This window comes from Crocuta crocuta, unplaced genomic scaffold (assembly GCF_008692635.1).
Source record: "Crocuta crocuta isolate KB4526 unplaced genomic scaffold, BGI_CrCroc_1.0 scaffold3, whole genome shotgun sequence".
In the NCBI taxonomy this organism is placed as follows: domain Eukaryota; kingdom Metazoa; phylum Chordata; class Mammalia; order Carnivora; family Hyaenidae; genus Crocuta; species Crocuta crocuta.
This window is the reverse complement of record NW_027529934.1, coordinates 8040356-8054418: the sequence shown is the minus strand read 5'-3', so window position 1 is coordinate 8054418 and position 14063 is coordinate 8040356. Positions and strand designations below refer to the sequence as shown.

General features: G+C 37.7%; 1 protein-coding gene across 1 annotated transcript in view; it reads right to left on the bottom strand.

Annotated features, from left to right (window-relative positions):
• The window catches only part of RGSL1 (regulator of G protein signaling like 1), a 120024-nt gene that overhangs the window by 49420 nt on the left and 56541 nt on the right, over nt 1-14063 (bottom strand). Inside the window, exons 12-15 of the mRNA XM_077763360.1 lie at nt 9280-9473; nt 7877-7994; nt 7361-7469; nt 4992-5121 (exon numbers count right to left, since the gene is read on the bottom strand). Of these exons, the coding sequence (XP_077619486.1) occupies nt 4992-5121; nt 7361-7469; nt 7877-7994; nt 9280-9473 (551 nt within the window). The remainder of the gene's footprint in view (nt 1-4991; nt 5122-7360; nt 7470-7876; nt 7995-9279; nt 9474-14063) is intronic.

Sequence of the window (14063 nt, the reverse complement as noted above, 5' to 3'; positions counted from 1 at the left end):
AGATCACGACCTAAGCGAAAGTCGGACGCTCAACCGACTAAGCCACCCAGGCGCCCCTTTCGGCGGTATCTTTAAAGCATGCAGACTAAGACCTGGAAACGAGGCCTGGCTTGGGACACAGAATATGGCCAACCTTGGCTACACCCACAGCACAGGGAGATCAGACCCAAAAGAGTGATTTGCAACACTTGGTTTGAGAAGGGACTGGGGCGCCACCATTTTTCTCCCCACAACCACCAAGGCGGGACCTCAGAGAGCAGCCCACAGAACCTCAGTGGAGGCAACACCTGCCTAAAACAAACCATGCCCACCCCTGCTAGAGAGCTGCTTTTTCTTTTTTACCTAGCCCAGGGCAAGAGCAACATTGATGCATTGCTGTGATTACTTCTAGATCAATTCTTTCTATTCAGATATATTTTACCTTATCTCATTCTTATCCCTCCCTTCTCTTGGACTGGGCACACTCGTCATTGGTTTGCTTAAAGAGTCACATTTAATCCGTTCTCTAGATGCATATTCTACACCTCCATCGTTACCTTCCTTTCTCTCTCTCTCTCTGAAATAATCAGACTATATAGTTTCTTTGGGTAACATTATCTTCGTTTCTTTCTCTTCACCACCCACAATATTCTCCTCTTTCTCTCTCTGAATTAAGCCTCTTAGTCTCTCTGTCTGGTCATTGTCCAATTTCACTTCCTCCCTGCCCCTGTCATTTCTCTCTTTGTATATGCTGTTCCATTAACACTGCACACACCCTGCTCTTTATTTATAGCTGGGAATTCTGGTTTTATGCTTTTAAACTATTTTTGTCTTTTGGTTTCTCTTTCTTTTCTTTTCTTTTTTCTTTCTCTTTCAGTTTACTTATTTGTTGGATTTGTCTGGGCGTTTGCGTGCCTTTGTTCCCTGTGTGTTTCTCTGTCTGTTTTCCTTTTCAGGGCTAGCTCAAGAAACAAACCGAAGTACACATGGTGGAGAGTCTCAAATATCAGTATGAGTAGGGGAATAAAATAAACAAAGTCTCAACAAGAGAAACCAAGAGACACCATTAAAAGAACACTTTCTGAAGAGACAGTCCCTGAACAGTCAATGAACCTTCTTTAATAGAGCAGTACTTGCAGGTGCAGAGCACATAACAAGCTTTTAAAACTGACAAGAGACAGAAAGCTAGCCAAAATGATTAAACAGAAGAACTCTCATCTAAAGAAATTCCAGGAAGAAGTGATAGCTAAAGAACTGCTCAAAATAAATATAAGCAACATAACCAAACAAGAATTTAGAACAATAGTCATAAAATTAATCTCTGGGCTTGAAAAAGTCATAGAAGACATCAGAAAAACTATTGCTACAAAGACTATGGACCTTAAAAATAGTTGTGATGAATTTAAAAATGCTATAAATGAGGTACATAATAAAATGGAAGCATCCAAACCACGGACTGAAGAGGCAGAGAGGCGAATAGATGAATTAGAAGACACAATTATAGAAAAAGAGGAAGCCGAGAAAAAGAGAGAAACTGATCCAGAAGCATGAAAGGAGAGTTCGAGAGCTGATTGATACAATCAAACGGAACAATATCCATATCATAGGAATTCCAGAAGAGGAAGAGGGAGAGAAAGATGCTGAAGGGGTACTTGAACAAATTATAGCTGAGAACTTCCCCAATCTGGGGAAGGAAACAGACATTGAAATCCAAGAGGCACAGAGAACTCCCCTCAGCCATAAATTGAATCGATCTTCTGCATGACATATGATAGTGAAACTGGTAACATATAAGGACAAAGAGAGAATTCTGAAAGCAGCTAAGGATAAAAGGGCCCTAACATACAAAAGGAGATCTATCAGAGTGTTGACAGACTATTTACTGAAACTTGGCAGGCCAGAAAGGAATGGCAGGAAATCTTCAATGAACAGAAAAAATATGCAGCCAGAATCCTCTATTCAGCAAGCCTGTCATTCAGAATAGAAGGAGAGATAAAGGTCTTCCCAAATAAACAAAAATGGAAAGAATTCATCGCCACTAAACCAGCCCTATAAGAAATCCTAAGGGGGACTCTATGAGGGAAGTGTTGCAAGGAACACTACTACAAGCATGAATTCTGCTGAGAACACAATGACTCTGAACCCATATTTTTCAATAATAACACTGAATGTAAATGGGCTAAATGCTCCAATTAACGACATAGGGTAGCATAATGGATCAAAAAACAAATCCATCTATTTGCTATCTACAAGAGACTCATTTTAGACCTGAGGACACCTTCAGATTGAAAGTGAGGGGATGAAGAAATATCTATGATGCTACTGGAAGTCTAAAGAAATATGGAGTAGCCATACTTATATCAGACAAACTGGACTTTAAAGTAAAGGCAGTAACAAGGGATGAAGAAGGGCATTATATAATAATTACAGGGCCTATTCATCAGGAAGAGCTAACAATTATGCATGTCTATCCACCAAATTTGGAAGCACCCAAATACAGAAAACTATCACAAACAGAAACAATCTTATGGATAAGAATGTGCTGATAGCAGGGGACTTTAATATTCCACTTACAGCAAATAGATAGATCAACTAGACAGAAAAATCACTAAAGAAACAATGGACTTGAATGACACATTGGACCAGATGGATTTGAGAGATATATTTAGAACTCTACATCCCGAGGCCATGGAATTCACTTTCTTCGCAAGTGCACATGGCACATTCTCCAAGATAGATCACATACTAAGTGATAAAGCAGTCCTCAATAAATATGAAAGAACTGAGATCATACCATGCACACTTTCAGATCATAACGCTATGAAACTTGAAATCAACCACAGGAAAAAGTCTGGAAAACCTCCAAAAAGATGAAGGTTAAAGAGCACCTTACTAAAGAATGAATGGGCCTATCAGGCAATTAGAGAAGAAATTAAAAATATATGGAAACAAATGAAAATGAAAATACAACAATCCAAACTCTTTGGGATGCAGCAAAGGCAGGTCTAAGAAGAAAGTACATTGCACTCCAGGCCTATTTCAAGAAACTAGAAAAATGCAAATACAAACTCTAACAGCACACCTAAAGGAACTAGAAGCAGAGCAACAAGAGCACCCCAAGCCCAGCAGAAGAACACAAATAATAAAAATCAGGGCAGAAATAAACAATATAGAATTCAAAAAAACAGTTGGACAGATCAATGAAAACAAGACTTGGTTTTTTGAAAAAAGAAACAAAATTGATAAACCTCTAGCCAGGCTTCTCAAAAGAAAAGAGAGAGCACTCAAATAGACAAAATCATGAATGAAAATGGATTTATTACAACCAAACCNTCTTTAACAGATGGTCCTGGGAGAACTGGACAGCAACATGCAGAAGAATGAAACTAGACCACTTTCTTACAGCATCCACAAAAATAAACTCAAAATGGATGAAAGACCTGAATGTGAGACAGGAAACCATCAAAACCCTAGAGAAGAAAACAGAAAAAAACCCTCTTTGACCTCAGCTGCAGCAATTTCTTACTTGACACATCCCCAAAGGCAAGGGAATCAAGAGCAAAAATGAACTATTGGGACTTCATCAAGATAAAGAAAAAGCTTCTGCACTGCAAAGGAAACAACCAACAAAAAACTAAAAGGCAACCGAGGTAATGGAAAAAGATAGTCACAAATGACATCAGATAAAGGGCGAGTATCTAAAATCCGTAAAGAACTCACCAAATTCCACACCTGAAAAACAAATATTTCAGTAAAGAAATGGGCAGAGACATGAATAGAGACTTCTCTAAAGAAGACATCCAGATGGCCAACAGACACATGAAATGACGTTCAACGTCACTCATCATCAGGGAAATACAAATCAAAACCACACTGAGATACCACCTCACACTGGTCAGAGTGATTAAAATGAACAAATCAGGAGACTATAGATGCTGGTGAGGATGTGGAGAAACAGGGATTCTCTTGCACTGTTGGTGGGAGTGTAAACTGGTGCAACCACTCTGGAAAACAATGTGGAAGTTTCTCAAAAAATTAAAAATAGAACTACCCTATGACCCAGGAATAGCACTGCTAGGAATTTATCCAAGGGATACAGGAGTGCTGATGCATAGGGGCACATGTGCCCCAATGTTCATAGCAGCGCTTTCAACAATAGCCAAATTATGGAAAGAGCCTAAATGTCCATCAACTGATGAACGGATAAAGAAAATGTGGCTTATTTATACAATGGAATACTACTTGGCAATGAGAAGGAATGAAATTAGGCCATTTGCAGCAACGTGGATCGAACTGAAGGGTATTATGCCACGTGAAATAAGTCAGTCAGAGGAAGACAGATACCATATGTTTTCACTCAGATGTGGATCTTGAGAAACTTAACAGAAGACCATGGGGGAGGGGAAGGGGAAAAAAGTTATAGAGAGGGATGGAGACAAACCATAAAAGACTCTTAAATACTCAGAACAAACTGAGGGTTGATGAGGGGTGGGAGAGAGGGAAAAATGGGTGATGGGCATTTAGGAGGGCACTTGTTGGGATGAACACTGGTTGTTTTATGGAAACCAATTTGACAATAAAATATATTTTTTAAAAAGACTGTAAATGTCATGAGAACATATGCTGCATGTTTACTACTGTATCCCCAGCATCTGGCAAAGTTCCTGCTCCATAGTGGATTCTCAAAAAGTGTTGAATGAATGAATGAAATAATAAATATAGTAGTGGAATAAATCTATACTATGGACAAATCGTTTTGTAAATTATAAGATCTTGCTATGCTTTAGCAAGACTAGTCATTCTCCACCATTGATGGCTCTGTAGGCAGAAGCCACTGGACTCACATCCTTTGTAAGCAGAGGTGACCTTGGCTTTGTACCCAGGACCTGGAGTTCTTGCTAGACCCAAAGCTAACACAGGCATGACACAAACAGCCCTGCAGCTTCTTATCTGGGCTAACCCCTGGGTCTGGAATGTGAACAGGAAAGGCAGTAAATAAAGAAGTGACTTACTTTCCTTGCTACTTTGTACTTCTAGGTGAAGATATTCTTCAAATGCTTGGCGATTAGTGGGATTAGACATAAATCTGCGGTACTTGCAAAAGCTCTTAATAAAGCTAATCATTTTCAGCCAGCCTTTCTTCTGAAAAGAGAGAGGTATGCCACATTCGTCAGTATAGCTTCTGTTCAGTGAAAGCCTACTATGCCAGAAACTTGACATTCATTACATTTAATCCTCACAATACCTCCTTTTACAGGAAATAATCTTTAGCTCCAATTTAAAGATGAGGAAATTCAGGTCAGAGAATTATAAGCCTTCCCTAAATTAAGTGGATAATGGGTAGAAGATTCTGTCTTTACTTAGGCATGGGGCCACTGGCAATGCTCATTCTACCACCATTTTTCTATGGTAAGACTTAAGATGCCATGATTAGGAGAGAGAGTGTGAGAGCTAAGAACAGGAAGAAAACAGGAGTCAGAGATAAGTAAAACTCACAAGAAGAGAATAATGGCTTGGGCAGATTTGAAGTGCTGAAGTAATAAGGAAATGAGTAAAACCATTTCTAATCATTAAAAAAAATATATAATTACACGCGCACACACACACACACACAAATGTATTTTATAAATTCCTCATCTGTTTTATAATACCCAGTGACCATTCTGTAATTCATTTGCCCCTTGACAAATTGATATTTAGAGCCAGAAAGGATCTTATTGATCAAATAGTTCAGTTGTCTCATTCAACAAAGTGGGCTCCTCAATGTAAGGATGACTTTAGAGAGCTGGTAGTGAAATGCAAAAATCTCTGGATTCGAGATCAGAAACGTTGAGTCTGGAGCCTAGCTTCTCCATAATTGTGTAATTTGGGTCAACTCAATTTGTCTCAATATCGCCATGTGTAAGATAGAAACAACAGCCTTCAGGGTTGTGGTGAGGGCTAGTGATTATACATGTAAACTCCAATGCAGTGTTTGGCACAAAATAGGCACTAAGTCCATGTTGGTTTCTTTTTATCTTTTCTCATCTAAGAGCAGCTGTAAGACTTGAAATTAAAAGGAAGTCTGCTGGCTCTGGGTGCAATATTCTTTTTAATGTCCTACATGATCATTCATGGTATCCTGACATAGAGTTGACTCATGTATGGAAGAAATAAAGAGGAGAAAGGAAGGAGCAGAAGTGTTCACATCTGGAGTATAGGATCAATGGGCATAGATGCCCATTGCCTATGCCTACTTTCAGAAATATCATAATTTTTGGAGTCAGATGGAGCTGGGCTCAAATTTTTCTGATACTAATCAACTCTATAATACATCGAGCAAGTGATTATTTAAAGGAAACATATTTTTTCTCAGATCGTATGAAGAGACTTTCCTGAATAACATTCCTGTCTGGGGGAGCATGTGTCTTAGTGGAGGGGGTCTGAAGTACAATGGGATTTACTGAGAAACTTCTTTGTAAAAACTGTATTATTGTCATTTCCTTACAAAACTATATTTTGGAAAATTATATACTGTCAATTAAAGTGCTTTTCTATAAGCTGGAAAAAAAATTCCTGTCTCCTCTTTCTTCCCTTTTCCTCTCCTCCCACAGAGGAGAATGGATTAAACATTTGATACGTTTGGAAGGAGAAAATAGACATGTTTTGCTGTCAGCCTTCTGCATTCTCTCTCTGGGAGTTGCTTGTTTGCAGGATACCTGTGTTTAGGCCTGCCTTTGTCATTCATAAGGGGTTCACTCAGGTAAATGCAGGCTTAAGCTATTCTGTCAGGGAGCTGGACCTGTAACTAAGTTTAAGTTGGGTGCAATTTGGGATTATTAAACCCATTTGGCTTCACGGTCAACCCATGTCCTTCAAACTAGCTTTCAGCCATAAAAACACTTACATTTGGGGGCGGGGGGCTGGGTGGCCAGTCAGTTTAGCCTCTGACTCTTGGCTTCTGCTTAGGTCATGATCTCACAGTTTGAGCCACAGCATGGAGGCTTCTTGGGATTCATTCTCTCTCTCTCTCTCTCACTCAATCCCTTCCTTCTTCTCCTCCTCCTCCTCCTTCTCTCTCTCTCTCAAAATAAATAAATAAACTTTAAAAAGTTTTTTAAAAACACTGACATTTTGATCTCCACGTATTTGACCCTTAAGTCTATCACTCAATTGGTTCTAGTCACAGAGTGAAAACAGGGATTTTCTTAAATTCCCACTGTAATAATTTCTCTGGGCCTCAGAATTTCTTTGTATAATGTGAATTAAGAAACCTCTCCAAAAGAGTGGTTGTTTTGGTGAATAAATAAGCTAACAATGAAACTGTTTTGCATGGTTGACAATGCCTAAGCAGTGCTTTTCTTGTCCCCAATGTCTTATCTTCACTGTCTTCCTCACTGACCTGAGATTCCTGTAGGAAAGTTGTTGTCTTTGAGGGCTTCTTAGAAGTTTGCACTTCAATATGCCCTTCCTGGGGGTAAGGTGGGAACAGCTCTTGGTAATCTTTAAACCTGTCAAAAGGAGACCAAGGACATCAAAGAAGGCAAACACCTGGTACATAAAAGGTAACAGTGAAGGCAAATCTATCTCAGCTTTTGGAGGAAGTTGAGAAAATGGGAATTGAGGAATGATGAGACATTTACAAATATTCTTCTTACAATTTCAATCCTTTGCTAATGGTAACCTATCCTTCCTAGTCAGTACTATACTAAATACCTGAAGTGTGTGTGTGCATGTGTGTGTGCACATGCATATGCATAGGTAGGTAAGTAGAGGATTCAAGATAAATTTGACTTTTCTCTTGTAGGGAAGCTCTGGCAGTGAACTTTTGGCATTTGAGATTCTTTGAGTACTACAGCGTTCAGAAGCCAATGAGCAGGTCCAGAAAGAACCTTGGCCTTCACTGATCAATACTCACCACTTTTCTTCCAGAGATTTCATGACATAGCTCTGTATCATTAATAATGTAGCCGTGCTGATATGACCCATGTGAGAGATTTCTTGGATAATAGGGGCATCACACTGCAGCATTTCTTCTAAAAAATACAAGAGAGAAAAAGTCCTCATCTTCTTGTCTACCATTTCTGAGGTAGCCAGTGTGTTTTTCCTCTTAGAGTCTGTCTCTTATTCTCAATCTGGTTAGACTCTGAACTCTCCACAATTTGTCTGAAAATCTCAAAAGCAGGGTTGCAGAGCCAATACAGCCCTGGTTTACTTCCATTCAAATTTCTAAGATGAGTGCTTAAGGGGAGAGAAATATTTAAAGGACTCATCTCTGCAGCTAATTTAAAGTTTTTGGTTTAGGAAGAGAGCAGAGCAGTAAAGGATTAATGTTAAACTACAGGGGTAAATGGGGAATCCAAGATTACAAATAAGTGTCATGAGGGCAATGTAATTCTCCAGGTGTTCAGAGACTATTTTGTTCATGAAAACTTATCAAGGACAAGATCTACATACTTCTCTTTGTCTTCTTCCTGAGACTCAACAAATAAATATTTCTTACAAGTAAAGATTTGTCAGTTTTACCTCTCTTTTTACTTTCATAAAATTTCTAACCTGATCTAGGTTACCACAAGTAAGCGCACGCGCGCACACACACACACACACACACACACATTCATTTGTGCCAAAATAAAAGGCTTTACCTTCATTGTTTTGCTATGGATTTGTTTACTTTGAGGATGGAATTATGCTCACCTCTCTTTTTTTTCTTCTAGAATTATAGGGCCAATACTTTACTTACAACTTTCATTTCTGGCATGGGTCAAATTGTCCTACCTCCATAGGCAAGAAGACAAAACTTATGAAACAAAAGATTTTCAGGGAGACAGTTTTCTCCTCCCCAGTAAAACTCTGTCTACAACCCATAACTGGCGAGAACTCCAATTTTACATGTAGCTAACTCTTGCTCTTGTATCTAATTTCTGTCTAGTGGATTTAAGGGTCAGATAACTTGAGTTTGAATTCAAGTTCTCTGTGTTTCATATTCCTTATTAGTAAAATGGAGCTATTCATTCCTAACCTATAGAGATTAAACAAGAGCCTATTTTCAGTGTTGAATACAGTTAAATGAGAGGATACATTTCACATATAAGTACAAGTGTCTTACACTTGGCTCCTCATACTAGGATTATACTTTAGACTGATTAGTGTTGCTCTCTGCTTCTACTGTCCTTTTTAATCTTTGTCCCAATTCTGCTTGTGTGGCCACTGCTTTGTCCTGCTCTTTCAGGGGACTCACATGAGACAGGTTTTGTGTCAAACTCTTCTCCTAAAATACTACAGGGAAAAGGAAACAGTATCAAGAAAAAGGATGCATACCAGCAGGGACTTTGCCATGGAAGAAAGTCTTGATTATATTTTCAAACAGAAACTTGTACATCTTTTCATTTGTCTCAATACTGATCTTATGGATGGCCATCAGGAATTTCAAGGGGCTATCAGCTTTCCGTTCTTTGAGGAACTCCTTGAAGAATTCCAAGTGACCTGTATTTAGGAGGACTTCTGTCAAGTTTCTGGAAAACAAGAAAGCATCATTGGTGAAGAGAAAGGAATGATGACCCTGGATTCTGCTTCAAGTATGGAACGGGGAAGGGCATCTCCCAGATTGTGGGGCCTTTAGCTGTGTGTAAAAAGTAGGGTGAAAAAATTGGTTACTATTTCCTTAGAGATAACTTTAAAATTTTATATGCACATGTGCCCCAGTGTTTATAGCAGTGCTTTCAACAATAGCCAAATTATGGAAAGAGCCTAAATGTTGATCAACTGATGAATGGATAAAGAAGATGTGGTTTATATATATAATAGAATACTACCTGGCAATGAGAAAGAATGAAATCCTGCCAATTGAACTGGAGGGTATTATGCTAAGTGAAAGAAGTCAGAGAAAGACAGATATGTTTTCCCTCATATATGGAACTTGAGAAACTTAACAAAAGACCATGGTGGAAGGGTAGGGGGGGGAAATAGTTACAATAGAGAAGTAGGGAGGCAAACCATAAGAGACTCTTAAATACAGAGAACAGCTGAGGGTTGATGGGGGGGTGGGTGTCGGGGAGAGGGAAAAATGGGTGATGGGCATTGAGGAGGGCACTTGTTGGGATAAGCACTGGTGTTGTATGTAAGTGATGAATCACAGGAATCTCCCCAAAACCAAGAGCACACTGTATACACTGTATAGCCAGTTTGACAATAAATTATATTTTAAAAAGAGTAAAATAAAAATGTAGCCTCTACTTCTGTTTAAAAAATAAAATAAAATTTTATATATCCACCCTAAGCTCGGTCCAATCATCTGATAACCCTAATGCAGGACGAGGAGAGGTATTTTAAAGGATATAATTTTTTTCAAGGAAATCTTCTTTTTACATCATACATTTAAAGCAACTCCTAACTGACAGTCATTTCAGTGAGGCAGAGATGAGTGATCAGTTGCTATTGATCAATATGTCTAAATGTCTTTTGCTGACTTATTCTTTCACATTTTCTTAAATATAGGTGCCCCTGATGTTTAATCCTCAAACATTTTTACTTCTGCCTTATGACTCCCCCACCCCCCGCACCCCACCCCTCATAATGTCTGCATCCTCTGGGTTTCAGTTTTTATTGATATGAGGAAGTGGTTTCATTTCACTTCGATTTTCACTGATACCATATCCCACTTCAAATTTCAGCTGCCCTTTGAACCTCATCTTTGTCATAGTTAATATTTAATAATAATATACACACACCACATGTTGTTCAACTTATTCTTCCTCCTTTATGTACCTATTTCTTTAACTATGATGTTAGCTCTCAGGGGTTTTTTTAATAGATGATCTTTACACATAAGAGAGAGTATGCTTCTATTTTAAGTTTTGAGATGGATTTTTTATGAATGGGTGATGGATTTTTTAAATGCTTTTCATGCATCAATTGATATAATCATGTGGAGTATCCCGCCTATTTTATTAATAAGGCATATTAATTGATTTTTGGATGTTAAAAAGCAACTGTGCATTTGTAGGATAAATCTCACTTGATCATGCTTTATAATATTTTCTATATCTTGCTGGATTTGGTTGGCTAATATTTTGTTGAGGATTTTTATATCTATATTTGAGAGGGATATTGGTGTGTAATTTTCATTTCTTATGATATCTTTGTTTGGCTTTGGGATCAGGATAATATTTTTTGGTCTCATAGAATAATTTAGCAAGTGTTCCTTTTTCCTCTATTTTCTTAAAGACTTCATGGACTATTGGTATTATTTGTCTTAACTATTTTTTTTTTTACATTTTTTTTTAATGTTTTTATTTATTTCTAGGAGAGAGAGAGAGAGAGACAGCGTGAGCAGGGGAGGGTCAGAGAGAGAGGGAGTCACAGACTCTGAAACAGTCTCCAGGCTCTGAGCTGGCAGTCAGCACAGGGCCCGACGCGGGGCTCGAACCCACGAACCGCGAGATCATGACCTAAGCGAAAGTCGGACGCTTAACCGACTAAGCCACCCAGGCGCCCCCTATTTGTCTTAACTATTGCATAAATTTCTCCAATGAAGCCATCTGTACCTAGACTTTCTCTGTGAGAAAATTTTAAGCTACTAATTTAATTTCTTCTCTTGTTACAGATTTACTCACATTTTTCTACTGCTTAAGTCAGTTTCAGAAATTTGGGTATCTCTAGGAATTTATTAAATTCACCTAAGTTGTCTAATTTGTTCCTTGAATTTCTTTAAAATCTTATGTTGTCTTTCAATCCAGACTTTGGTTATCTGTGTCATTTCACTTTTCCCCTTTGGCTGGTATAGCTAATGGTTTATCAATTTTTTTTATCTTTACAAAATATCTACTTGTGCTTCAATTTTCTCTATTTTTCTCTATATTTTGTTGATATTTATTATTTATGTCCTCGACTTCCCTTGAGTTTAGTTTGAATATATCATCCCAACTTTGGTCTCCATTGTTTCTGATATGAAGTAAACTGTAATCTTGTTGCAGTTCCCTTGAATATGTCATTTTTCTCTTGTAGCATTTAAGACTTTTCTCTTTGTCTTTCAAAATTTGACTATGATGTGTCTAAATGTGGATCCTTTGAGTTTATCCTACTTGGCATTCATAAAGCTCTTTGCACATCTTAATTGTGGCTTTAATAAAATTTGGAAAGTATTCAACAGTTACATATTCAAAAACTTTTCTGCCCCCTTTTCTCTCCTTCCTCTTCTGGGATTTTCATTATTTGTGTGTTGGTGTGCTTAGTAGCATCTCTTAAGTCTGTGAGGTTCTGTTTGTTTCTTTATTCTTTTTTTCTTCAGACTGGGTAATGTCTATTGAGCTACTTTGAATTTCACTGATTCTTTTGCCAACTTCAAACTGCTGTTGATTCTCTCTAGTGAATTTTTCATTTCAGTTATTGTACCTATCAACTCCAGATATTTTTAATTAATTAATTTTTTAATTTAAATCCAAGTTAGTTAACATGTGGTATAGTAATTCTTTCAGGAATAGAATTTAGTGATTCATCACTTACATAATAACATCCAGTGCACATCCCAACAAGTGCCATCCTTAATGTCCACTGACCATTTAGTCCATCCCCCCACCCAACACCTAACCAGCAACCCTCAGTTTATTCTCTATATTTAAGAGTCTCTTATAGTTTGTCTCCCTCTGTTTTTTATCTTATTTTTGCTTCCCTTCCCCTATGTTCATCTGTTTTGTTTATTAAATGTCACATATGTCAATGACAGATTTTTATTTGTTCTATTTTATAATTCTGATCTTATTAATATTTTCTATTTGATGAATCATTGTCATCATATTTTCCTTTTAATTCTTTAAGTATGGTTTCCTTTACTTCATTAAACATATTGCTGACAAGTCTTTGATAAGTCCAACATCTAAATAACTTCAGAGACAGCTTCTATTGCTTGCTTTTTTTCCTTCTGTGTATCAGTCATACTTTCCTGAGTGCTTTTTATTTTGGTGAGGGGAGGGGTATTCTCATGATTTGTTGTTGTTGTTCTTTAAAGTTGACATTTAACATAAAATAATAATTTACAGAGTTCTGAAATTTTTTGACAGGTTTGTTCAGTGTCAACATTACTTTTTTTTTCTGAGAGAGAGAGAGCAGGAGAGAGGGGTAGAGGGAGAAAGAGAATCTTAAGATCCAATGCAGGGCTGGATCTCATGACTGTGAGATCATGGCCTGACTCAAAATCAAAAGTCAAAAACTTAACCAACTGAGCACCCAGGTGCCCCTTTATCATTGCTTTTATGGGGAGACAATTTGTGATGTTCTTCCTCTACCATTCTAGAAGTCTGATTCTTCCTCTTCAGTGGTTTTAAAATCTATATCTTCCCTTCCATTTCTACTCCAACTGTTTAATTCAAGGATTTTTAGATGTTTATTTATTTTTGAGAGCAGGAGAGAGAGAGAGAGAGAGTGCAAGAGTGAGAAGAGCAGAGACAGAGGGAGGATTCAAAGCAGGCTCTGAGCTGTCAGTACAGAGCCCAACATGGGGTTTAAACACACGAACTGTGAGATTGTGAACTGAGCCAAAGTCAGATCTTAAGCAACTGAGCCACCAGACACCCCTAATTCAAGCTTTTAATATCACTTGTATGAACAACTACAGCAACCTTCTAGCTATTATTTATGTCTTCAGTCTCTGATGCTCTGAATCCTCATATATCATTACTATTTCTGCCAGGGTAATGTTTTCTAAATCCATATAATAGGTATTTCTGGTACTCTTTTCAAACAAACCTCAAGAAATTCTCATTTCCAGTTAATCAATAGAAACTCCTTAATGATTTTTTCAAGACTTTATGTTATTTGGTCTCAATCTGGCTTTCTAATATTATGCTTTATGTTCCTTCACCCCATGTGTTGTATGCTTTAACACCACTGGACTATTTTCAAGTTTTTAAATACTTCTATATTTTTAGTTTATATGTTTGTGTCATTTCTTTAGCTTGGAAGGCTTAGCCCTACCCTCAAAATACTCTCATTTCTTTGCACATGAACATGAAATTGTACATGTAGTTTGGAATCTCTTCTGATAATTTAACTTTCATAATCCTCACTCAAAATTTCCTTCTATTTCCTATACCCTTATAGTAATTATC